The sequence below is a fragment of the Delphinus delphis genome, chromosome 11 (assembly GCF_949987515.2).
Source record: "Delphinus delphis chromosome 11, mDelDel1.2, whole genome shotgun sequence".
NCBI lineage: Eukaryota > Metazoa > Chordata > Mammalia > Artiodactyla > Delphinidae > Delphinus > Delphinus delphis.
Genome location: NC_082693.1, coordinates 40,433,437 through 40,461,052, shown reverse-complemented (window position 1 = coordinate 40,461,052; position 27,616 = coordinate 40,433,437). Strand labels below are relative to the sequence as shown.

At 42.4% G+C, this 27,616-nt stretch overlaps 1 protein-coding gene across 3 annotated transcripts in view; it reads right to left on the bottom strand.

Moving 5' to 3' along the window:
* DIP2B (disco interacting protein 2 homolog B) overlaps positions 1-27,616 on the bottom strand; it is a 232,474-nt gene that overhangs the window by 8,378 nt on the left and 196,480 nt on the right. For all 3 annotated transcript variants that reach the window (XM_060024760.1, XM_060024761.1, XM_060024762.1), the window contains 14 exons: positions 26,836-26,950; positions 22,856-23,057; positions 16,479-16,588; positions 16,261-16,341; positions 12,662-12,785; positions 10,940-11,061; positions 9,624-9,735; positions 7,201-7,310; positions 6,580-6,710; positions 4,770-4,938; positions 3,786-3,956; positions 2,737-2,798; positions 1,798-1,855; positions 960-1,034 (listed from right to left, as the gene is read on the bottom strand). In XM_060024760.1, coding sequence (XP_059880743.1) covers positions 960-1,034; positions 1,798-1,855; positions 2,737-2,798; positions 3,786-3,956; positions 4,770-4,938; positions 6,580-6,710; positions 7,201-7,310; positions 9,624-9,735; positions 10,940-11,061; positions 12,662-12,785; positions 16,261-16,341; positions 16,479-16,588; positions 22,856-23,057; positions 26,836-26,950 — 1,642 coding nt within the window. The remainder of the gene's footprint in view (positions 1-959; positions 1,035-1,797; positions 1,856-2,736; positions 2,799-3,785; positions 3,957-4,769; positions 4,939-6,579; positions 6,711-7,200; positions 7,311-9,623; positions 9,736-10,939; positions 11,062-12,661; positions 12,786-16,260; positions 16,342-16,478; positions 16,589-22,855; positions 23,058-26,835; positions 26,951-27,616) is intronic.

The following is a 27,616-nucleotide window of genomic DNA, read 5'->3' as shown; positions in this document are numbered from 1 at the left end:
GAGCACAGGCTCAGTAGTTGTGGCATATGGGCGTAGTTGCTCCGCGGCATGTGGGATCTTCCCGGACCAGGGCTTGAACCCATGTTCCCTACATTGGCAGGCGGATTCTTAACCACTGAGCCACCAGGGAAGCCCTCCCTGGCTCATTTCTCAGCCTCTTTCAGAGTCTCACAAATGCATCAAGGGATCATTTCTATGCTCTGAAACTAAGTTACGAAGACCGCGGGAAAATACTACAGGCTATTTGAATTTACAATGTAAACACAGCAATAGCCGACGATGGTAACAAAACTAGTATTCACTGTGTGACAGGCACTGTTCCAAATATATGACAGATACAGGTATTAATGCATTTAACTGTCACACAATCCTACTAGGTGGGTGCCATTATTACTTATGGTTGAGGAAACTGAGGACAGAGACGTTAAGTAACTTGCCCAATCACAAGAAGCTGGTAACTGGCAGAGCCCGGGTCATCTGCCTCATGCACCCACAACATTGCTCCCAGTGAGCTATGAGATGAGATATCAGTGTCTCTCAGGGATTTGGGGGAAGAAAAATTAAGTCTTAAATATTTTTATACTAATACAAAAATGGATACATTTTGGAATAAAATATAAAATTTGTATAAATTTTAAAAATTTAAAATTTGTGGCTCCTTTTAGTTCCACTCCTTAATAGGTGGGAACAGGTGGGATTTGCCCATTTTCCTTTTCAGTTAAGGGTATGTCAGTGGACCAATCTGGGACTAGTTCTAGTTTCGGTGCCTAAATCTTCACTCCATCTTGGTCTCAATTTCCCCTCTGTCCATGTCAGTTTTGAGCCTCACAGAGAAAGATGAAAACTTTCAAAAATTCACCATGAGGGAAAAGCTATATCCACAGTTTCCTGACTTCTAAAATATGAACCCTAAAGTCTCACTGCTGACTCTTCAGAGTAAAGGGGAATATTATACATACCTCTCCCAGGTGAGAGTCTCCAACAGGGCCTTTGGTCTCTGGATTAACAATAACTACTTTCACTCCAGGTAAAATCTAAGAATCAAAGAGAAAACACAAAGACGGGGTTCAATTAAATCTAATGACCTCTAGGAAATGCAGTTCCCCGCCCCCATCTCTTTAGTGAGGTGAGGGAGTGTACAAAGGCAGGAGTGGAGACGGTGCTCACGGGATCGTGCTCAGTGGAGACAGAGGTATAACAAGATTCAACCTCAAAAATAAACCGGGGGGCTTCCCTGGTGGCGCAGTGGTTGAGTCCGCCTGCCGATGCAGGGGACACAGGTTCGTGCCCCGGTCCGGGAAGACCCCACATGCCACGGAGCGGCTGGGCCCGTGAGCCACGGCCGCCGGGCCTGGGCGTCCGGAGCCTGTGCTCCGCAACGGGAGAGGCCACAACAGTGAGAGGCCCGCGTACCGCAAAAAAAAATAAAAAATAAATAAAAAATAAACCGGGGGAACTTCCCTGGTGGCGCAGTGGTTAAGAATCCACCTGCCAATGTAGGGGACACGGGTTTGAGCTCTGGTCCGGGAAGATCCCATGTGCCATGCCTCAGGGCAACTAAGCCCATGCACCACAACTACTGAGCCTGCACTCTAGAGCCCATGCCAGAATTACTGAAGCCCACACAATGGAATGAAGAGTAGCCCCCGCTCGCCACAACTAGAAAAAGCCTGCGTGCAGCAACGAAAACCCAACACAGCCAAACAAACAAACAAACAAAAAAACACCCCACAGAAAACAAAAACTAACTACTTCTACACACAGACCACCTTCCCAACGGTTAACAGAACAAATTACCTTTCCAGACTCTGAGAGGAGCAAACTCTGGGGGGCACCCCGTTCCACAAGACGAACCCTGCAGAAAAACAATATTTACAACATAAGAGCCTTAAAAAAAAAAAAATGACTGCACCGCATCTACCACAGTTATTTACACTGCCTCCCCAAACCTCTAATCTATCTCTCCTCACATCAGAGCAGAGTTTCTCAAACTCAGCATTACTGACATTTTGAGTCAGATATTTTGTTATAATTCTTTGTGAGACACTATCCTGTGCACTGTAGGATGTTTAGCAACATCCCAGGCCTCTACCCACTAGATGTCAGTAGCATCCCCTTGTTGTGACAATACATATGTCTCCAGACACTGTCAAATGTCCTTTGGAGGACAAACTCTCCCCAGGCTGAAAATCACAGCACCAGAGACGCTCTGCCTGTGCAGCCAGGGTCACTGCCACGGGCCACACTGTGAACACAGCCCAAGTCAGTGGGACTCAGGAAAAGGTCCCAGAGCCCTCCGCCAGGAGCTCCCCTTGGCGTATAGCTACGATTCACCTGTGAGCTGCTGAGGAGGAAGGCTTTTATTCCTGGGGCTCAGATAAAGTGTTGTTTCAAAAACCCTACTCTGCCTCATTTATTCTGTCTGTCTCAGTTATTTTTAAACTTCCAGAGCAAAGAGTCTATCCATTTTAGTGTAATTTATGTCAAATGTTACAAAATACCAGTGTTACATTTTAATATTAAAGAACAGTGCAGCAACTGTGAGAATTAAAGCTTTCTTCTTATAAATGAAAACCTTATTAGGTATTAATAATGAAAATGAATTTCTTCCCTTCTCCCATCCCCCCGGAAGACACCAACAGAAGGAAGGAGTGGGGAGAGCTGACTTTCTCGAGGCTCAGAACTTTTCATGCTTAGGAACGCTAACAGAAAGTAAGCATAACCAATCTACTGTACCTGTCATGTCTTAATGATTTCAGATCTACATACACAGTAGTTGGATCAGGCCCTGAGGTTCCCTAAAGAAAAATAAATGTATTGTTTATTTTAAATTAACTGAATGGTATTTCCATATTTTACATTTTCAAATCAAGAAATAGATAATTTAGTCACATACATGAAAAATCCAAACTCTATTTTGAACGATGAGGCAGGGCTATAACGAAAGAGACTCCTGGCCCCGCTTTCTTCTCATCTTTCTTTCCTTTCCTCCCCCAGGAGAGTAGAGTAGGCTGGGGGCCGAAGCAGCACTGAAAGGTTACCAGGCCGAGGAGGGTCCTCACCCCTGGACTCAAGGCAGGGATGAGACAGACCAGCATGCATGGGACTCTCAAAACCAGCACTGGCCCCAGCTGGCAGCAAGGGGCCCACAACGGGCTCCAAAGTTCAAGCGTCATGATGCTGCTCCAAAGTCATCCGACACAGACACAGAGGACCTGAAAGTATCCACCCATTTACGCCACCTTCTGTGACTCTCACTCTTGTCCATGTCTGTATTTGCCTTACGAGCTTCCAAGCTACATAAAATCAGACTCAGTTCTTTTCTGTTATTTCAGCCTCTTTTCTGTTATTTACCCACCAAGATAACATGGCAAAATTGCCATCTGGCTGCAGAAAAGAATGCAGGCTTATTTGTACTTCTTTTGCAAAAAAAAAAAAAAAGGCGTAAAAGATGGAGGAGACAGAAAACAAAGGGTAACATATAAATAAAATTCAAATAGGACTCAGAAATCTTCTCGACTCATCGTCCTGGACCATAAAACCACTACTTAGAGTAAACGTTTACATTAGAGCTTAATTGCCGGGCACAGCTCCAAGTGCTTGGCACCTAGAAACTCAGTGGTTCTACAGAACGACCCTGTGAAGGACGATGCTACCATGTTCATTCTACAGATGGACAAAATAAGGTACAGTGAAGTCCAAAGAAAAAGCCCAGAGGCCTACAGCAACTAAGTGGCAGCCTGTGCTCTGAGCCCCCCACACAAGCAAGATTTCATGATAGTCACCTGCAAACATATCGCTACATTGACTCTTGATCCAAAAGTGGTGCTGACAGCCCGAGGGGACAGACCGATGTCCTTGAAAAGCTTGGAGAAGGACTGCTGGAGAGTAATGCGGGGCCGCTCCTCAGCCACCACCACACACGTCCGGATGCAGGAGAGGTTGATTCCCCTGGTCTGTAAGACACCACGCACAGGAGCCGAGGTCAGCAGAATCACAGAAGTGCTGAACAAGCAGGGCCACTGCTCTATCTCTTTGGTCAGGAAAAGCCAAGAAACTATGTTTTCTCACCTCAGACACCCAGAGAAAACATATGCCTTTTCAGAAAATGCCAAGGAATTCCACTAAAGTCATTACCCACAGGTCAATATGCTCATTCTCTATTTCTTTCCTCTTTCACCTAAAAATCTTAGGTTTTCAGCAATATATTTTTAATCCCTCTTTATTTCTGTACCTTACATTTCTCTCTATTTCAAATGCAGAGACGGGACTGAGAGAAAAACAAATTTAGCAACATAGATATCTAACCTCTTATCTCTTTTTTTCATTCTTAAGGTCACATTTCTCTACTAAAGAAAATTCAGTGTTTTTTGACTCTCACATGCCAGTTAGACATATGATCGTGGGATACACTCATGAATGAGCGACCTTATCTCTGGGGCAGTCGCCAATCTCTGAGATTCTCAGGCTGCAAATTCTATTGGGAAAAATCCTCTTGGAGGTCACAGTTTCTGTTCATCTTCACATAAAGTCATTTCTGTTCAGCCTCCTCACCAGTTTTACCTTCTTCTCCACAATGTAAGAATCAGATTAAACTCTGAAAGAGTGCATTAAATTAGAAACTGAAAGAGATAAACTTCCTGAGGTTTACAAACACCTGTTTGCCTAGAAAAAAAGCAGGCAGATATGTCTGGCCAGCCCAAGGTGGGGTATCATCACGCCTGGCCCATTTCTCTCAGGACTGTCTCCTGGTTACAGCTGCTTCTTACCTTCAGCACCTCCACTTGGTTTCCAAGCCCCTTGGTGCAGAGCTCCATTACTGAATAGGAGCAGAAAGTGTCTCTTATTTTGTACTGGTTGACCGTGGAGAGCCAGAGGAAAAGGTTGTTTTCCAACTCCATAGGAGGAATTAAGATGGACTGGTGACCTGAATAGACACTGCAATGAAAAAAGGCAAGAGCTGACATTATCAATTCATCCTAGAACACCATCAATTCAGCAAATATTTACTGAGCATGAAGGACAGGGTTGGGTCATATTAGATATAAAGGTCTAAGAATCAGCCTTGTTCCTATGCAACTCACAAGATACAATAACTACAGAATAAAGCAGACTGTGGAAGGTGGTAACTGAGATGTGAATAAAGGCCATCAGGATCACAGAATGACGAGCAAGTCATTCAAACTGGGAACACAAGGGGCGGCAGGTGTTTCACTGAGTCGGCGACAGTTGAGCTCGGGCTTGAAGAATGAGTAGGAATTTGACAGTGGCTGGAAAAATGGGGAAGCTGGTGAGGGCATTCCAGGCAGAGGGAAGAGCATATGCAAAGGCACGGCAATATAAAATTACATGGTGTGTGTGAGGTTGTCAGAAATAGGATTCCAGAGTGAAATACTAAAGCATAGAATGCCTGGGGAGTTGTGAGAACTGAAGCCAGAAGGGTCAGGGCCAAACTGTGAAATCACTGATCTATTATTATATCAAGGAGTTTAGAATTTACCCAGCAGGCTGTCACTATAGCTTGAAGTTGGGGTAAAGCTAGTTACACGGAGCGGGTATTGGAGACACGAGTCACTGAAGGCTGAGAGACAGTTAGGAGAGGCTGCAATAATCCAGGTGAGAGAGGATGAGAGCTTGAACCCTGACAGTGCACCCAGGATAAAAAGGAAGGAATCCTGTATTGTAAAAAGGAAAGAGTCCTGCATTGTATGTACAATCTCCAGCCGTGAATCCTCAACTTCCTAAACCTTGAATATAGACCAGAATAACTAGGAGCCCAGGAATCCTGTATTAAAAAAAAAAATACTGGAATTGTGGTTTCCACCTCTGGAGATCTAGGTTAGTATGTCTAGGGAAGCCCCATTAATTTTTTTTTTCATAGACCCCTAGGTGATTCTTATGTAGAGATAGGTTTAAGAATAATGGAGCCAAAGGATCTGACATTTAATTGGAAGTATGACATAAAGATATAGAGTTGAAGATAAAGCCCAAGTTCCTAGTGTGGGCCCCTAACCTAGGTGGATGAGCCCATCCTAAGAAGAATGGGGACACATAAGGAAGATGTTGAATTGAGGCATCTGTGAAGCATTCATGAAGATGCCCATCAAGGAGGTGAAAATGCAGGCTGAGATGAGGTCCTCTGGGAGGAGAGTAGAAGGAGTTGGGATCTGCTATCCCACAAGGAACAATGTGGCCAATGTGCTACTTTCCAGCCACATGCTGTCACCCATCTCATTACATTCCTTCCTGCCAAGCCTAGGGGGTGCATTCTGGCTGACACAGTATGACATTTCACCCAAGTGTCATCCTTCTACTTGGCTCTGCTTCTAAAATGAGGATGACAGGATGGAGCACAGAAGAGGCAGTAAGATCACTGCCCTTTTGTCTGAGGCATAAAACTAATAGAGGGAATACAAACAAACCAGACAAATGTCGAAGATACATTAGATGCACAAATTCTGGAAAGCATCAGCATTTTATTGAAACTCTACCAAATTAAGGGAGCAAATGGAAGGATGAGATGCTCACAGCCCCAAAGATATTCCCATGCATTCTGTTTCTTTGCTTTTCCATGCCTACCTGCAGAGACACCAGAGTGCAAAGCCAAGTCCACAGTAAGGGTCAAGGCAGATGGCGATCTGCCGAGAGGAATACAACTCGCACTGGAGCTTGATGGCTCTACAGAGAGCATTGACCGCAGAGTGGGACATCTGGAAGGTAAGGAACATGGAACAGGATGGAACTGGCATCCCACAGGCAGAAAAGCAGCTCTAATGAGAGTTTTGAGAAGCTTACATTCCCTCCAGCTCCTCAAAATGATGTATATTTTTCATTGCTTCAAAAAGCCTAATCGAAGTCTAACTGAAGGGTAAGTCTATCTGTTAACTTCTCAATACTGAGTTTTATGAAATACGAATCTATGACTTCGTACTGGCTTGAACTAACTCGTGTTATCTGTTGGCTTCTATGCTAGGTTCAGAACACTTCATAACACAAATTCCTTGGGATAACTTATTCCGGAAGAGCCAATGCTTTTATTTAAATATAGCAGTGGCCCTTGATCCTCTGCCTCCTGGTCTCTGGTACGACCAGCTGGCCTCTCCATCTGAAGTCCCTGGGGCAGTGGTCATCTCTATTTTTTGCAGCCCTGGCACTTTACCAGCATCCAGTGAGAGAGTAAATATATCCCGACTACTCTACCTTCACTCCCGTAAGCATGCCAGTTGTGGAGACACTAAAATCAAGGTACGCCAGCATCTCAGGAGTGGGTGGTTTGTACAGCTGAGGTAACCTTTTCCTGGGTAGATCATCTGCAAGGAAAAGAAAAAACCCGATGTCAATCAGACATGTTGACAACAAGATCCTACTGTATAGCACAGGGAACTATATTCAATATCCTCCGGTAAACCATAATGGAAAAGAATGTGAAAAAGAATATATATATATGTATAACTGAGTCACTGCGCTGTACAGCAGAGATTAAACACAACATTGTAAATCAACTACACTTCAGTAACATTAAAAAAAAATCAGACACGTTGGAACTCGCAAATCATTGCTCTTCCACCGGTCTTCTGTGGCTTTGCTATGGCCACACTTAGCTTCTGGGATTTGCTAAAGCTGAGGCTTCTCGTATTTAACCAACCGGCTCACATATGTCACTCCTAGAGGAGGGCTGGGGTTGAGGGCACCAATAGACAATATAAGCAAGGAAACTACATCAGGCAGATGTATTTACTAGACGATTAGAGAGGGGTAATATACCATAGGAGCTGAAAACACAGGCTAAAGAAGCAGACTGCCAGTGTTCAAATCCCAGCTCTGCCATTTCTCAGTGATGTCATCTTGATGTTATTTAACCTCTTTGTGTCTGTTTCCTTATCTCTAAAGTGGTAATAATACCTGCCCTCCCAGAACTGTTAGGAAGTTTATTCATATAAAGCACTTTAAGACAACTCAAGAAGCTTTACTTGTTGTTATGCTGGTTTCAAGTTAAAGTTCATTATTTACAGTTTAGTACACGTCACAGTAACCATGGACTGCTTTAAAAGTTGGACAGTTTTTCTCCAAGGTAACATGACTGATTTTAAGAATGATAATCTAGAATTGGGAATTATTTTCCTTTGCTCTTTTATGATAACCTCTCCCTTCCCTCTAAATTTGCTTTATAAGTATGTCATATCCAAAGATATCAAGGATGTCTCTGGCCCCAGCCATGCCTCCTCAATGGCTCCTTTGGCTTTCCAGATCAAGAAACGATTCTGACTCTGACTTTTCAATCTCTGTATCATTGGGCACTCATCTCTGGTCAAACCAAAGACTTTCTCTATCACCTTCAACCCACCTCTGTGTAGGGAAGGGCCACTCAAGTACCTAAAGAAACCTTTCTGTTGTCTGCATCACAGACCACATTCCAGGTCTTCCTGAAACATGACTGAGTCCAGGAACCACAGTAGATCTATCTACATCATTAACACCAACACAATCCACTTGTGTTACATATTATAAATGACTTTGTCTATATCCTTAAGTAACATGTAAAAAAATATAGCTCAGCATCTGGACGCAATAACCATAAATAGATGTCATCCCTGCATTTAAATCCACATAAATGTCCCTGAAGTGGACACTACGTGATACTTACTGAAAACTGGTGGGGAGGAGATAATAATTAAGGGGCTGGGAGGGGAGCCAAACTGACTGGGTTTGAATTTCAGTTTTGCTACTTACGTAACCTCCCTGTGCCTCAGTCTTCTTATCTGTAAAATGAGGCTAAAACTGGCACCTATCTAATAGGGTTGTCGAAGGAGGAAATTAGGTAACACATGTTACATGACTGCCACATGGTAAGGGCTCAATAACAAGTTAGATGTTGTTATGACTGTGATTGTATGCTGGTGCTTTACATTATGTCATTTAATCTTCATGACCCCATGAAGTAGTTACGAGTAACAGAGGATGAGGATTTACACCTGTCTGCCCAACTCCAAAACCCACACTCTCCCCTCCACCACCATCTCCAGCTATCCCAAAGTCTTACCCCCTTCTTTCGTATGAACACCATCTAAAATTCATACACTTTATGGTTTTCAAAGTATTTTCATATTATGTTGCATTTGATATTCTCAATAAATATGTGAGTCGGGCCAGGGTAGGTAGTGTTTTAGGAAAGGGTCATCTCAGACAAGGTTATACAGAACATAAGGACTGAAGCTTGAACCAGAACCAGGTCTTCTGACTCCTAGTGCAATGCTGTTCCAACTCTATCACATCTGGAAGTCAAGGGTCAGATCCTCCCCATACTTTATGTAGCCCAACATGTCTACGGTCACATCTGGCATAAACACCTAACCACCGTTTGACGATGCCAAGAGTAACAGCAAGTCACGTTTTGTCGCCAGAGCTCTGGCACACTGTGATCTGCTTCTCTGGATCTGGATGTTGCAGTATCCAGTCCTTTGGTAACTCAAGCTGAGTGGATATTAAGTTTTGCCTCTGTCTTAGCAGGTGGAATGGGCTGCAACGGAAGAGCTGTGTAAACACCTTTGGTATGAGAACCTAGGAAATCTCGGGGAGTGAATGTTCTTGCCCCCTCAATGCCTCTGGAGAAATCTCCCTTTCACCTGTGTCAATGATAGTTGGCCAGGTTTTCACATCCACAGCTGCTGCTGCCTCTCGGGACCTCAGTAACCTCATTAGGGTCTGTGTGGTGAGAATGCAGGCTGCTTTGCTGACCTAGAAACAAATGGACAAAAATAAGCACCATGAGGCTTAGCCCCGTGTAGCACCATAGGCTCTGGCTGCTGCTAAAAGCAACTCGCACATCATACTGGGACAGGGCAGTACCAGCTTTTCAAAGAATACACACAGGACAATGGAGGTCAGTGTTCCCCTTACATTTGTCCCGAAAAATGCGTAACACTGAATTAGAATGATGGACTTGTTCATAACACAAGTTACTGTTTACAACAGTGATTCTCAAATATTCCATGGTTATAACCTCAGTATGGATCCCCAGATCTCTTGATTTCATGAAGACCATAATAAAATAGAAACATGGACTTCGTAGTACTCAGGGAATGAGAGGTGTTGGAGGATCATCTCTGAAGGAGGTAGTGTTTGCAACAGTCCAGGGAATATGGTGAAACACACCGGACCTAGAACATACCCTGGACTTGAGGGACTCTGTGCACTCAGAGGAACGAGCTCTCCCACACACCCGCACGTGGAAACGCATGGGGACCAACTTCCCTCACCCCGCAAACTGTGTCAGTGGAAGGAAACTCCCCTCCCTGCTGCTCCGGCCTACTTTGCAGAATATAACCAGGGCATTTTGCCAAACTGAACTTTGTAGTAAAATCATCTGTGGCAAATGCACCTTTTATACCGCAGGCTCCAGTTGGGGATGGAGCAGCAGTTCTTAGAGAAACAAATGTGACATAAATTGGAACTTTGTAACTCTTTGCTTTAAAGTACATTAGGATATGATTAGAATAAGATTTATCTTACTTTCCTACTATAGTATACTTTAATACTATACCAAGCGAATTTATAAGACTAACCCCCCAAAAAGTGACCTGACATGGGGAGAATTCAGTTTGGCATTTAAAATTACCTTGGTTACTGTGCAGAAAAAATATTAGGACTTTTTTAAGAAGAGGGAAAAAAATAAGTTTCATGGAGAAATACTAATGACAGCTTCACTTCCTTAATGTTCATGATAAAAACACAATCCTGTATCTCACCAAAAACTGCTTTCCCCACATTCCTTCACTGGAAAATGCTGGTCACTTTGATCAGATAAAGGAAAAGGAGGTAGTTTGCAGGAGACAGATTCGACTTCCTGACTCAATTAGACTGGAAAATGAGTAAGGATGCTTAGCTGTCTGACTCTGGGTTTTATGAGATGAGGACAAGGCAAGTTATACCCGGCACTTACATCAACAATCATGCGGACGGTGGGCAATGTGGCTGTGAGGTTCTGAGCATGAGGAGGTCGGACGGTCACAGGTATGCACCCGGCATACAGGGAGCCGTAGAACGCAGCGATTAACTCGATGCCTGCAAGACAGAGCCACTTAGCTGCCTGGTTTGTCACCGAGAAAGCAAAAGCCAGAGCTTCCAAAACCAATTTATTTATTTATTCCAAAACCAGTTTATTAAATCATGTGCCAGATGGGTTCACTAGACCGTAATTTAACAGAGACATTATCGGAAGAAATTTTTTAAATTTAGAAGAAACAGAAGGTAAAGAAGGATGCATATAAAACAACTCAAAAAAAAATATAGAGAAGCCAAGAATAAATAACGAGAAAGGAGCTCAGAAGTAAGCTCTTGAAAGATACCTGACGAAGGTATTTTGACATCATTACTTGATATTACCTAGGAGAAATAACTGCAAAAATTAGGGCTGCTCCACTTGGAAGATAAAAGAATGGGAAAAGGAGAGATGAGGAACACTTGAGCTTTCTTTCACTCTTTAGAAGGCCGCTATGTGAACAGCAATTGGACCCCCAAGATGTCACTCCCCCAGTGGGTGCAGGTTTTAGGGAGGCAAGGCATCACTTGATACGAAGCCTCTGCAATATCAGGACTCGAAGGGTGGCCTCCTTGGGAAGTGCTGTGGTCCATTACCATGATTAATTGGTAGATGGAAGACAATCTCCCAGGAACAAGGAGGAATTCCTTTAGCAGATGACCTTCTAAGAAATCTTAGTATCAATGTAAATAAAAAAGCAAAGTGAGAATCACAGTAAAATGAGGTAAAAGGGATAAAAGACCACAGAAGGCTGGATTTATGAGTTAGGTGGCCGAAGACTAAAGAAAGGGACAACTGAAATATTTCACCTAAAATTTTTAATATTTATACCAAACTCATCAAGTAATTCTGAGTCCCTCTTTTCTTTAATTTTATTTTTGGCTGCACTGGGTCTTCGTTGCTGCGCGTGGGCTTTCTCTAGTTGTGGCAAGTGGGGGCTACTCTTCGTAGCGGTGCACGGGTTCTAGGCATGCGGGTTTCAGTAGTTGTGGCACTAGGGCTCAGTAGCTGTGGTGCATGGGCTTAGTTGCTCCACGGCATGTGGGATCTTCCCGGACCAGGGATTGAACCCGTGTCCCTTGCACTGGCAGGCGGATTCCCATCCACTGCACCACCAGGGAAGTCCCTGAGTCCCTCTTGATGTAAAGAGGTTGCTGAATTAGAGCGTGGAAGATGAATGCAGTAATAATCGAGGGACAGTAAGCACGAATTACGATGTGGAGAATGTGAAGTCAGAGTTCACACACAACATGCTTTTGAAAACTGGGTGAAAGAGTCCCGTTCCTGAGCACTCCTAGAAATAAGGGTCTCTTTTGAGTGTTTCCAAAAGTCAAGAAGTTGTCATTCACTCATTCAATATTTACCATAGTGCCAGGCACTGAGCTAGACAGTGCCTGGAAATACAAGAGTATTATACAAGACAGGAAATACAAGAGTAAATACAACAGGCCCGGTCCTGGCAGAGCCCTCACACTGCACAACCCTGAGAGGAGAGGCCTGTTCCCGTGGCATGAGGCTGTGCGCACAGCCCACGTGGTCATGTATAGCAGCCCTGAGCTCCTGTCCTCTTAGAGTCTGTAGTCTAGCAATGGAGCTTGTCTAGTCTACCAATCCAGCACTTACCAGGTGGATAGAGTAATACAACGTTGTCTCCTGCATTGAGATGTCCCTTGTCACCAAGAACTGCTGCAATCCTCTCTGCTCGCTTATGAAGCTGAAGGCAGCTGGCCGTGCACACCGTAGTTCCCTGTTAATAGAAGAAAGGATAAGCAGGTTGACGCCCAGTAAGGAAAACGGTAACAAACAGAGCCAATCTGACATTATATGGAAGGCTTGTGCCTTGCTAGATTATCTGCAGCAAGCTATCAAGTTCAGTGAAAATTCCCCAAGCACCAAAAGACGTGTGTGGTATTCCTTTTCTTTCTCAATGTTTGAAGGTACTTAGGGACTAACAACATTAACTTAAATCAAACGTATGTATTTACAGTCTCTCTTATTTAAGATAGCTTTAAAAATACATAGCAATTTTGTATTTACATGAAGAAATAAGAGAAGAGGGGAAAATAAAAGAAATGAAAGCAGGACGAGGGCATGAGTGAGGTCAGGGCGCTGGCTATGTGGTCAAGTACACTTGTGTAAAACACGAGTTTGGCTCTGAGTATTCTAACAGCAGAGATGTAAACAAAAACACGAACAGTGAATTAACAAAGGTTAGCAGATTAGGAGATGGCCAATTATTCCTGGTCCTGAGAATAATTTCTCCTGCGGGTCTTCATAAATACCCTTATTGTCCAATTCAAGTTTCACCGAGCTGGGCTTTTTGAACCCCTGTGCCTTTGTAAAATATAACACACGAGTGTGAAAGTGCATAAGATATGAACGTGTAGCTTAATAAAAAATTATAGGGCTTCCCTGGTGGCACAGTGGTTGGGAGTCCGCCTGCCGATGCAGGGCACGCAGGTTCGTGCCCCGGTTCGGGAGGATCCCACGTGCCGCGGAGCGGCTGGGACCATGAGCCATGGCTGCTGAGCCTGCGCGTCCGGAGCCTGTGCTCCGCAACGGAAGAGGCCACAGCAGTGAGAGGCCTGCGTACAGGTAAAAAAAAAAAAAAAAAAAAAAAAAATATATATATATATATATATATATAAAACAAGCATCTGTGTAAGAACCAGCCTGATGTGAAAAAGACCCCTGCTTAAAAGCACCCTCATGGGTGCCTTCTCCTTCGCTCCATAGGGAACCACTATCGTGACTTTTTAATGTTAGTGGCTAATTTCTTTTTCTTTATATTTTTACCACCTATGAAATATTTGATTTTCATAGTTGTACTGTACATATATTTTTTTGTGATTTGCTTCTTTCTCTCAACATTCTATGAAGCGTCATCTAACCTCTCATGCTTAGGTGTATAGTTCATTTGCTTTTGTTGCTGCACAGTATTTAACTGCATGAACATACCACAATTTATTCATCCATTCTACTGCTGATGGACAATTCATTCTAATACATATATCCTGGTGCATAAATATATGAGTTTTGGTCAGGTATAGCCCTAGAAATGGAATTGCTGGGTCAATGGGTATGCCCACCTTCAACTTTACCAGATAAAACCAAACTGTTATTTGTCTATATCGTGCCAATACCACACTGTTTTAATTATTGTAACTTAACTTTAAAAAACTCATGATAAAAACAAGTTTACTGAGCTGTTTCTTTTAAAAATAACTTTTAAATTTCATTACTATAAAGTAGTACAAGTTCAATATAGAAAATTTGGAAAATATAGATTAGTAAATATGAGACGTAACCACTATTAACTTTTGCTGTATATTTTCCTGGTTTTTAACAAATGAGTATGTATTATATATAAATTCACATGCAACATTAAAAAAAAAAAGGTATACTATATTATGCCAGAGGCTGTATAGTGCATTGGCTAAGAATGTGGGCTCTGAAGCTAGTTTGGGTTCAAATGAAGGAGCTAATTTCCTAGTCCTACCACTTAGGGCCCTGCGACCTTGGGCAAGTGATTTCATGTCTCTATGCCTCCGTTCCCCTAACCTTAAAATGAACTATGAAATGGAAAGCACCCAGGACAGGGTCTTCAGTAAGTACTCAATTATTATTAAAGTTTTATATCCTACTTTTCCTACTTCCACATTATGACTATTTTCTGGTTCATCAACTATTCTATAACATTATTTTCAATGACTGCATAGTATTTCATGTTTATATACCATAATTTATTTAGTCAATTGTCTATTGTTGGACATTAAGGTTATAACACTAAAATGAATATTCCTTTGGCTAAAATCAGGGTTAAATTCATAAGGCCATTTCTTACAATGGCTCTCTTTTTGGTCCTTGGTACGGCAGTAAACTAAACTTCAGTAAGAAGCATTTTCTGGGCATAAGGGAACAATGTTGTATGGTTCCTAGGCTTTCTGGTGGCCTGGGCTAATCCAAGGTAAAATGTTAGAATATGCAGAAGAATAGATGGACTGCATGTCCTTTAGTCATCCATATATATTATTTCTCTACCCAAGAAGCAAATTTCAACTTACTTTCACTAACAAATAGATCTGAAGTATGATTTGACAGGGCCATAAGTTTAACTGTAGCCAAGCTTGGGAGTGGAGTGGGGAACAAGCTGGATTGACATCTTCTTACTGAAATGGAAGGACCCTAATCAATCCATGCACTTGAAGAGAAGCCCACTTCATGCAGAGGTGGAGCAAGGAAGTCCCAAAGTTTTCTACCATAGAGCAACGGTTCTTAAGATTTTAACTGACTTTTCACTAAGATGCACAGCATATCCCTCTCAGGTTCTATCACTGCATAAATTCTCAAAGCTGTGTATGTGTGTGTGTGGTGTGTGTGTGTGTGTGTGTGTGTGTGTGTGTGTGTGAGAGAGAGAGAGAGAGAGAGAGAGAGAGAGAGAGAGAGAGAGGAGGGAGGGAGGGAGGGAGGGAGGGAGGGAGGGAGAGAGGGAGGGAGGGAGAGAGGGAGGGAGGGAGAGACTATCAGAATCCAGGGCCTGGGGCAGAAGGGGGCCATCTGGGTAAGTCCCCTAAGGGACTCCAATAGGCCCTCCAGTCTTCCCTCTGCTGGTGACAAATACTGTTCTATGCTGTGGTCACAGTACCAGCTTCGGACTCAACCATTAAAACAAACAAATCTCAACAGACTCCCATGGAATGCATAACTTAAAAAATACAATATTCTGGCGAACCATCCATTAGAAAGCAATAGTTAAACATACTCTTGAATAATTTTCAATTTGCTTTTTATGTTAGCAATAAATAATTTAAGTATGTACTAGAAACAACTGGTTTTTAAAATGTTGATCTAAAGTCATTTTATTTCTGGTGGAAATCAAAGAATTAAAAGTCAAACTGGGTTAAAAATTACATTGACACAATGCATTCTGTCTATCTGTAGATTATGTAATTACATGGTTGTCCTACGGTTCCTATCAGAACTGAAAAAAGACAACTTGATTGTGACAAAAAAGAGACAGTATTGAATAACACTCCAGGAGGTCTCATTTCAACCTTGAAATAACTGCACAATTTATCCTCATATATCAAAACGAGGAGAAAGCAACAACTCCTTCCTCTGAGTTGGCAACAGAACTTTTCTGATGAAAGAAAGAGATCAAGTGTGCCTAAGATACTCTCACAATAGCCAGCTGATTAGACATACAATTGCATTTTTAATACCTTGGCATTTAACAGCATGAAGAGTACGTGGTCAGGAGTTGCCTGGGCTCGCCACTGTAAGATCTCCGCCAGAAATTGGTGCTGAAGTCATAAAGCAGAAAAAAGAATCATGGTCAGCAACTTTTAAGAAGCTGGACAATGCATCTGCCATCTGTTACCTGAAGCGTAGGTTCTGTCCTTGACTTGTTTGTAAAAATCAACACTTCTGGAACACTTACCTTCTTCACTAAATCATTCTCTTCAATTTGCCCAAGATCCCTTCCTGCAGCTTGTGCTATGCGTTTTCCTGCAACCAGATTCCCAACCATCACAGAAGCAGGGCCTACGCCTGTAAGTAAAAGCAAAAATCAGCTCTCTGGAGATGGCGATTCAAGCTACATACCACCCCCACGCCAGCCCCAAGCATTTCCAGACTGACCAAAGCTGGTTCAAACGTTCATTCAACCAATACCGACTGAGCACCCTTCTAGGCACTGGGACAAAGTAGCAAACAAGACATACAGCTTGTATTCTAGCGGGGAAAGGCAACCAATAAACACATACACAAATAATGTCAGGTAGCAGGAAGTGATGGAAAAATAGAAAATAGGACCACAGGAGAGACATGGATTGGGGGGTGGAGGGACTGTGTAGAGAGGGAAGTTTTCACTCCGAGGAGGTGACAGTTGGTTGCACTGGTTCCTACTGATACATTTCATCTGTTCCAATCATGGATAAAACCCTAACGGGGGCTTAACAGTAATAAATATCTGGTCTGAAAAGAAATCTGCCATCTATGAGGACTGAGGGTGAGTTCATCAGGAAAATCAGAAGGGCTTTATTTTAAGTGAGCAATGAAATCCAGATTGTAGGACATTCTACAAGACAACTGGCCTGGATTCTTCAAAAAGGTCCGTGTCTTGAAGACACAACAGATTTGGGAGCTTTCAAGTTAAAGGACATGACAGCCAAAAGCAATGTGTGACTTTAGATACTGGATTAAAAAAAAATCAGCTACTATAATAAACAGGTAGAGAGATATGAACATAGATTGTGTATTATTAAATGATAGGATTATATTAATGCTTTCTTTTTTCTTTTCTTTTCTTTTTTTGAGGTACGCAGGCCTCTCCCGTTGCAGAGCACAGGCTCCGGACGCGCAGGCTCAGCGGCCATGGCTCACGGGCCCAGCCACTCTGCGGCATGTGGGACCTTCCCGGACCGGGGCACGAACCCATGTCCCCTGCATCGGCAGGCGGACTCTCAACCACTGCGCCACCAGGGAAGCTCAATGTTAACTTTCTTAATAGGATAATGGCATTGTGGCTGATTAGGAAAATTTTAGGAGAATGTTTTTGTTCTCTAGAGATATACTGCTGAAATATTTGGGGGTGTAGTGTCATGATGTCTGCAATTTCCTTTCAAAGAATTCAGTTAAAAAAAAAGTTAACAGTTGCTGAATCTAGGGGAAGGTATATGGGTGTTCATTACGGTATTTTCAACTGTTCCAGAGGCTTGCCACTTGGGGAAAAAAAAGTGAAAACTCTCCCTTTCTCAAGATAAAAAAGGAAAACTCTCCCTTTCTCAATAATGCTAGGGCTTTGTATGCCTTTCCTGATGGTCACTTAAAGATTAGACTCCAATGTATGAAACTAAGAAGACAGCTAAAACATAACAAAATTTATTGCCAGCTGAGTTTTGAATAATGCTGATGCTATGCTTTAATATTAAATAACGTTTATTGCCAAAATCTGTTGATTATGAATGTACTGTAATAGCTGGAACAAGATCACTTAAATCATGGAATCACTTTTAAATATGTGGGGAAGCTGGGTAAAGAGTATAAGGCAATTCTTTTACTGTTTGGCAACTTTTTTTGTAAGTGAAATTACTTCAAAATGAAAAGTTAAAGAAAAATTTTGAACTAAAAAAAAAAACACACCCTAAGGGTAAAGAACTCCAATACTCTGCTAAACAGTTTTCATCTACAAAGTGTATGTCCACTGAAATTTTAAGTACTGGGTGGCCAAAAGGTTCGTTTGGTTTTTTCCGTAACATGGCTCTCTAGTAGTGCTTAGCTGTCTTTAAGTTCATTCGAAACAATTTTGTTACACTGTATTATGACAGCTGTCATATCAGTGTGCATTTAAAAAAAAACTTATCAAAATTGGTGAATTTTTGTGTAGCCATTTTAATATTGAAGATAGAAGGAAAAACAACATTTTTGGCGTATAATGTTTTATTATTTCAAAAAAGGTAAAAACGCAACTGAAACGCATAGAAAGATTTGTGCAGTGTATGAAGAAGGTGCTGTGACTGACTGAATATGTCAAAAGTGGTTTGCAAAGTTTAGTGCTGGAGATTTCTCACTGGACGATGCTTCATGGTTCAGTAAACCAGGTGAAGTTGATAGTGATCAAATCGAGTCATTGAGAACAATCAACATTATACCACGCGGCAGATAGCTGACATACTCAAAATATCCAAATCAAGCGCTGAAAACCGTTTGCACCAGCTTGGTTACGTTAATTGCTTTGATGTTTGTGTTCCACATAAGTTAAGCAAAAAAAACCTTCTTGACTGTATTTCTGCTCACGATTCTCTACTGAAATGTCATGAAAACGTTCCGTTTTTAAAACAAATCGTGACAGGAGATGAAAAGTGGGTACTGTACAATAATGTGGAACAGAAGAGATTGTGGGGCAAGTGAAATGAACCACCACCAACCACACTACAGGCTAGTCTTCATCCAAAGGTGATGTTGTGTATATGGTGGGATTGGAAGGGAGTCCTCTATTATGAGCTCCTTCTGGAAAATCAAATGACTAATTCCAACAAGTACTGTTTCCAATTTGACCAGTTGAAAGCAGCACTCGACAAAAAGAGGAATTAGTCAGAAAACGCATCATCTTCCATCAGGATAACGCAAGAACACGTTTCTTTGATGACCAGGCAAAAACTGTTACAGCTTGGCTGGGAAGTTCTGATTCACCCGCCGTATTCACCAGACATTGCACCTTCAGATTTCCATTTATTTCGGTCTTAACAAAATTCTCTTAATGGAAAAAGTTTCAATTCCCTGGAAGACTGTAAAAGGCACCTGGAACTGTTCTTTGCTCAAAAAGAAAAAGGTTTGGGAAGATGGAATTACGAAGTTGCCTGAAAAATGGCAGAAGGTAGTGGAACAAAATGGTGAATATGCTGTTCAATAAAGTTCTTGGTGAAAATGAAAAATGTCTTTTATTTTTACTTAAAAACTGAAGGAACTTTTTGGCCAATCCAATACAATATGCAAAATTCTTTCCCAAGAGACTGCATAATACGTTAACAGATATATTATGTTGGAGACAGCCTTTTTTATATAGGCAGGACTCAGACTATATATGACTGTGTAAGTTGCCCATTCCTGGACTCACAATGTAAAGTTAATAAAGGTGTGATGTTTTAAAAAGTGAATTTTTCAGAGTAATTTAAAATGACAAAAATAACTCAGCAGTAATTTCTTGAGGTCCTTCTGTGTGTATTTCTTGAGACTATGAGTCAGAGTGAAAAATTACTGAAAGCAATAACATCTACGAGGCTAATTGCTGATACTGTGCTGTACCTGTAATATGTCTTCTTATTTTCTCCACAAAATTCTGTAAATTTCCACTGGCAAAGACTGCTAGTCATCAAGCCCTAGTCTCCTCTTTTTCCTTAAAAACACAACCCCCAGTTTTTAGCTGGGCAAATGCCTGGAATAAAGACTATATTCTTTAGCGTGGGAGAATAATAGGTAAGAGTAAGTAATATGTGCGATTTCTAGAAGATATGTTTAAAGGGGAAGGGTATTCCCTTCTTTGTCGTTTTCTCCCACCTGCTAGCTGGAATGTAGAACTGATGGCTGGAGGTCAGGAGCTTAAATGAACCCTGAGGCAGTATGCTAAGGCTGGCTGTGGCAGACTGTTTGATTTTCTTACAAGTCTTCCTTGCTGGGATTACATGAGAGGAGTATATACCTCTCTGCTCCACTGACTTTGGGCCTGGTCTGACTTGTCCTGGACAATAAAATGTTAGGAAACATGAAGCAAACAGAAGCTTTCAGTATGCTTGTATGGTTTGGCTTGCTTCTTGCTTTTGCCATCTGCCTTGAGGAAAATATGGCACAGGTAGCTGCTGGTCCCATGATGAGGACACACATGGAACAGGTCTGAACCCAACCTACAGCCTGGAGCCAAGCCAAGGCCAGCGGATCCCAGCCAGGTTCAGCAGATCCACATTCCATGAGTGAAAAATAAATGCTTCTTACTTTAAACCACTGAGTTTTAGGATTATTTGTTATGCAGCACATCTATAACAATAGTTAACTGATAACAATGCCAACGCAATAAGATGGGAAGCTGGACCAACGGTGACTGAGGGTTCCTAGCCAGTTCCATCCTAGCCTTGGACTGCCTGGCTCTGGATTTCTTTCACTTGAGAAAGAAAAAACTTGCCTCTTGTTTAAGCAGCCGTTATGTTCATCTGAAACGTGCAGCCAAAACCAGTCCTAACACATTCCCATTCTTTACACGACAGCTTAACAGACATCTCAATGAGATTTTTGTCACTGGGCTACCTTAACACCGTTTCTATCTTCCTTTTCCTCTCCTTTCCTTTTTTACCTCACTCCCAACCATCTCTATGCTCCTGTATTCTTCTTAAACCTCATCCTCTCATGCTATCCCCACATCATGTCTGTTCCACCTATGCTACATTTTCAAGCTGCTTTGGTCTGACCCATAAGCATTCCACTAAGATCTTAGCAGACCATCACAACAGACAGCAAAAACACAGACTCCAAACCTAATGCTTTCATCAGACAGGTGGATGCTATGCCTATGAGGGCTTAGGAATAAACCTTTTATACAGGTTTCGTCATTTAGTAAAACTGGGTGAAATCTGGCTAGCAAAAGCAATGTTTTAAGCAACTACTATGTCTCTGAGTTGCATCCTTTAAGCATCTACTGAAATGAAAGCTTTGTTAAAGGAATTCTAGATTAAATGCTATTTAAAATAGGATTTTACTCATATGACAAATGTAGGACTTCAGTATAACAGAATACAAGATGGAGAAGGATTTGTATGTTTTACATATCCATCAGATACGTAGGCAGGAAATATGAAGATACTTCTTTTTATATATTTCTTGATTAGTACAGACTTGATTCCAACTGCCCCTTTAGAATATTAGCCTCCATAAACTGTCATTTCCACTAGCAGAAACTGATAAATATCATATATACTTTAGCTCTATATACACTGTTACTAAGATAAGGTTACTTGGTGAGTTGACAATAACGTCTATATAACCAAATGTGATATGATCTTCAGCCACCAGACCACTGAAGTAATAACTACTGCAAAGCAGAGCAGATTAACATTGTAATATCCTAATAAAAATATCCTAGAGAGTCAGAGGCTTACCTTTTATTATTGTACATCATATTTACCTTTCAGCAAAAGCGGTCTTAATGGAAATATAATTAAATGCCATACTTCCCTTTGACTTCCTAATCTTCCCACTATGTGTATGTGTGTGTGAGTATATGTGGTAGCAGTGGGAACTGTAAAGGCCAGATTTTGGCTCTCATGTGTTTCCAGGCATACAAGAAACTGGGAGGCTCTCATTAACTTCTCAATTAAAATGAAAAAGCATCAATAAAACTTAATGACTTCATGTTGGATTGAATAGATTTTTTTTTTTTTTTTTTGCGGTACGCGGGCCTCTCACTGTTGTGGCCTCTCCCGTTGCAGAGCACAGGCTCCGGACGCGCAGGCTCAGCAGCCATGGCTCTCGGGCCTAGCTGTTCCGTGGCATGTGGGATCTTCCCGGACTGGGGCACGAACCCGTGTCCCCTGCATCGGCAGGCGGACTCTCAACCACTGCGCCACCAGGGAAGCCCTAAACAGATATTTTAACATGACTGACCATCAATCACTTACTCCTGCCTTTAGTCTCCTACTCATTAGCCCTACAACCTAGGTTTGTTCAGAAATTAGGCAAAATGGTGAAATTGACTATTTGGTTTTTTCCTTGTTTCACATGGCAATTCACATACTTCTATTTGCATCTTGAATTCATAGGAATATGGCAAATGCAAAACATGCTATTTATCTCACCTCTGTCACTAACCAGCTATATGACTTTGGGCACAATTCTTAACTTTTCTGAACTTTACTTTCCACAGCTGAGGGCGAAGCTCTAGGATCATATTTGTAAAATGTATAGCTCATATTTGGCTTTTAGTAAGCCTCAATAAATACTAGCTCTTCTTATTATCAGAACCTTCCCTTACGGGACTTGCTCTATTCTACCTCCGCCAGTGGGATTCTGATCACCTTGACCCCATACCTTACATCCAGGGAAAATGGAGGCACTCTACTGAGAATTACTCAGAAGACTGAGCCAACAGTAAACCTGGAAAAGCTATTTTACAAAATCTCACTCCTTCCTGCTTTTGGTCAGCTGATACGATTCTCATGTTACTTACTAATCTTTGTAAAGTCCAACTCTAGAGAAAAACATCATGCTGAGAGAATTCAGCTTCTTCAAGTTACAGTTTTAATGTCATGCCTTCAAAGCCAGCATTCTTACCTGGTTGCTTTTGCCGGGGTTTTGGCAAATTGGTCACGCATGTATGTGGGCACATGAGGATATTACAAGGATGTAGCGATCCCTCCAGAAAGAGCTGTTTCGTCTGAGATATGTGGATCCCTCCCAGTGGAGTTTTGGGCAGAGTATTGGCAGGCACCAGAGCAAGACAATAAACCCCCACTTGATGAATGCTATCGATTGCCTAGAAAAATACAAACAAAATAAATACTCAGTGAGATTAATTTTATGACATTTGACATCCTCCTAACACAATGCATTATTCTACTCTAAGAGTTTTTTGTGTTTTATTTTATTTTTGGCTGCTTGGGTCTTCGTTGCTGCGCGTGGGCTTTCTCTAGTCGCGGCGAGCAGGGGCTACTCCTCATTGCGGTGCGCGGGCTTCTCACTGCGGTGGCTTCTCTTGTTGCGGAGCACGGGCTCTAGGCGCGAGGGCTTCAGTAGTTGTGGCTCGCGGGCTCTAGAGCACAGGCTCAATAGTTGTGGTGCACAGGCTTAGTTGCTCCGCGGCATATGGGACCTTCCCGGACCAGGGCTCAAACCCATGTCCCCTGCATTAGCAGGTGGATTCTTAACCACCACGCCACCAGGGAAGCCCTAGAGTTTTTCTTTCTCTCTCCGTTCTAGGTCTAGAATCTGGTAGATTATTAGTATCCCATACATCTAAAGGTACCTAATCCTTCCAGTGATGGCAGAGTGGTGAGGTATTGGCCAACCCAGTACAATCTAAACGGACAGAGGTGGATACTGATTTGCAAGCCTCAGTATGTTCTCTCTTGATTGATAATGTCCAAAACCTAGAAATTTGTTTCGGTTCGTTTAATATTTTAGCTGTCCAACATAGCTCAATTAAACAGAGGCAAAATATTTTTATTTTTAATTTTTTTTAATTTTTAAATTTTACTTATTTTTAATAAATTTATTTATTTTGTTTATTTAATTTTGGCTGCACTGGGTCTTCGCTGCTGCGTGCGGGCTTTCTCTAGTTGCGGCGAGTGGGGGCTACTCTTCGTTGTGGTGCACGGGCTTCTCATTGCAGTGGCTTGTTGCGGAGCATGGGCTCTAGGCGTGTGGGCTTCAGTAACTGTGGCACGTGGGCTCAGTAGTTGTGGCACACGGGCTTAGCTGCTCCGCGGCATGTGGGATCTTCCCGGACCAGGGCTCGAACCCGTGTCCCCTGCATTGGCAGGCGAATTCTTAACCACCGCGCCACCAGGGAAGTCCCGGTATTTTTATTATGAACAAAACAGAAGCTCTGTAAGTAAGCCCTTGCTTAAGCGGTTCACCAGGTTACTAGGCATCCCCTTTGCAAAACATCCAGGTGAGGCCCACCTCACACTGAGTCCTGGAGGCCAACAGCTCCCTCGGCGCACCCCTGTTCCCAGCCACGCACCCGTGCGCTCACTGAGTGTCAGCTGTGCCTGCTTCTATACCTTTTACGGCTGCTGTTCTTGTTACTGTGCTCAGATAATTAACTATTATATCCACTGATAAAATATGAATGCAAAATAGGTAGAGTTATGCTTTTTAAAGACTCATTAGAGGTGAACTCCTACTGTTGATAGGAATGGGCAAGTCTAAAACGTAAGTTTCTGTTCAAATATTCATGTTCTAGTCTAACTTAAAGGAAATGAAACCAGAAACCAATGCTTTTGGACGTAGTTTATCGAAGTAAGCTGACCTGGAACTCAAACTGGTGTAACTCACACTCACACGCCTCTGCGTCAAATAAAAGGCACACTTGTTATGTTTTGTGTTAAAATTTAATACTTGAAGAATTTCTCATTGTTATGGTTTTCTGCTTCAATCACCTTTGAAAACTAACTGACCAACCATCAATACCATTTCTAAACATGCCAGTTGAGAGGGTTCTTTTGTACTACCCACAAATCTTACTGAAAAGGAGATCCAGCCTGAGAAGACGAATGGACCAAGAGTCATAAAAGACAGACAAGGCCTTTTATTAAAATGACTTAAAAGGGCAGAGGAATAAACTTGAAAGCATATTCTTCAGACTAATCCACTAACCAACAGAGATAACTAGGAAATGGGAAGTCTGTAACAGTTCCTAAGTCTTGAGTATCTTAGAATATACAGGAAGTTAGCAAATGTATCATGTGTAGCTTGGATTCCTCACTGAAAATATGCCACCTGGTAAGTCATCCACTGACGACGTTCCTTAGAAGGTGTTGAGTTAGGTGTTTAGTTTATATCATACACTGACCTGGAATTAAACAACCTCTGGGCTCTAACCTACCAGAACACATGGAGTTCTTAATGTTCTACTATGGATCCAAGTACCCCAAGCAGAGAAGCTACATATAAGATAATGCCTTCTTATTTCACACCCAAATCAGACCCCAAATGACTTTAACAAAAATTTGGATTAGTAAGTTTAGCACTGCATTTAATTCCTATAGTTGCTTTCCAGGGAAAAATAACAACCTGGGAAATTTGCTTCTTGTACTGGAAAAAATACATAATTCACCACAAGATTCTACCACTATCCCCCAAAGTTCTTTCTGAATGAAATAAGCAGTGTGTTTGAAAATACGAACAGTATAAAAAAATTCTCTTTGCGGGTCTGATTACTAACCGTCTTTCAGAGATCACCCAGTCCCACTTTCTTCACAGTTTTTTCTATCTAGTCTATCTTCAGTATTCTCTTTCCTTTCTCTGATTTTTGCACTATAAACAGCCTATGCTATACCAACTGATAATTCCGAATCACAGACCCTGCAGATAGGAAGAATCTTAAAAGTCATCTAGTGCCATCACTCATCTCATGCCTACAACATTTCTACAACATTACTACCAACTGGCAATAAATAAATCCAAATGCCCCAAGCAGACCAGTTCTAGACACTGGGAACAATCCCAATACATATAAGTTGAATGGTAAGGACAGTCCATGCTTTCTCTGGACCATCCATTTATCCAACAAATATTTGCTGAGCCTACTCTGATGATGTGCTGGCATAGCCATCTGGTTCTGGACTAACAGGAACAAGAGAGAGTAACTCTTGGCTTTCACGGGTCTTCTATTATAGTGGATGTAGAAAACAATACATATGAAGACACTTATATGCTGATAAATACTAAGCATAAAATAGAGCAGAGTGAGGGGACCGAGAGGAAAGGGAATGTTATTTAAGATAAACTCCTCATTGGAGATATGCTTATGATTGTTCTTTTTTATATTAATAATGATCGCCATCATCTTGTACTGAAGGCAGGCACTAAATATTTCAATTCATTATCTAATTACCATCAATTAACCTTCCAATAGCTCTGTAATATAGATAATTTTATCCCCACTTTACAGACGAGAAAATAAACTCAGTGAGGTTAAGTAAGCTGCCTAAAGGCACTTATGTGGTAGGTAGTGGAGCTGGGATTCAAAGTATGATTCTAAACGAATACTAGGCTCTCTTCATCATTCTAGCCTGCTCCCCTAGAAACATTTCCCTTATACTGAGCCCATATCTTCCTCCTTCCCTAGTGGTTTACTTCACCTAGATCTCTAACTCCACAGTAAAGCTCCTTCAAAGGAAGAACAGCAGCTCATATTGGATTCCTCACACTCTAGGCACCACTTGTAGCATGCAGTAAGACTGCAGCTGTTGACATGGGGACTGATTATGTCAAAGCTGTGTTCCACATTTGGACAGTTAAAACGTTCATGGGTAGTTAACACTCAGGCACAAAAGAGTGAAAGAACTTGCTGAGGCAGGTCAAATTCAATTGTTTTTGGCAACCTGAGCAGAAAAATACTTTGTGATACACAAGGAGGCGTGGTACTATCTGCTTTTGCTAACAGTAGCTGGAATATTTGAGTAGCTACTGGCAGGAAAAAAAAAAGGCAACATAACTGGTCCACTGAAGAAAATGCTTCAGCAGTGGCTTCTGCTGCCTTTGACAGCAAAGTCAACCTCCCCGACACAGACCCCAGGTGCGCTCACCTGTAGCACACGGCTCATCCACTGGAAACTATCTTCCTCGGAAGCGTCAGGTCTTTGTTCCGCAACCACCACGATGCGCTCATCATAAAATACAGACACAGAAAACACAGCAATTCTAAGAGAGACAGATCAAACACATCAGGACTCCCTTCACAACCAGTCCTATTTGCTTTGCTCAGTTGGAATTACAGAGAGGACACATCCCCACCGCACTGCCCAGGAAGGAGTAGTTTAGAAAAGAAAACGTCACAATCATTACCATCAAAACGAGGACTCAAAAAACGCGTACAAAGCGCCACTGTCGTGAATGTTGGGACGTAGCGATAAATAAGCTGAAGTCCCTGTCTTTGTGGAGCTTGGGTGTCAGAGACAGAACAATCACGTCGCGCTACACACCGGGGGACCGAGGCAGGGCGGGGGCGGAGCAGTGTGTGGGTCGGGGGGTGGTGGGGGGGCGGGCAGCGCCTCCCTGAGGAGCGGACATTGGAGCAGAGACCTGAATGAGGTGAGGACGCGAGCCGCACGGAGATCTGGAGGAAGAGGTTTCCGGGCAGAAGGAACGGAAAGCGAAAAGGTTCTGAGGTAGGAACGAGCTTGGCAGGTTTGAGGAACAGCAAGAAGGTCAGTGTGCCTGGAGCAGGGTGGTGAAGCAGAGAGTGGTGGGGAGAGGTCAGACCCGCCCAGGTGGTCACGGAGGACCTGGAGGCGGGGGGAGGGGTTGCTCTGAGTGAGGTCTCGGCTCAAACGTCCCCCTGCTAGTGAGGCACTCCCAGACTTCCCG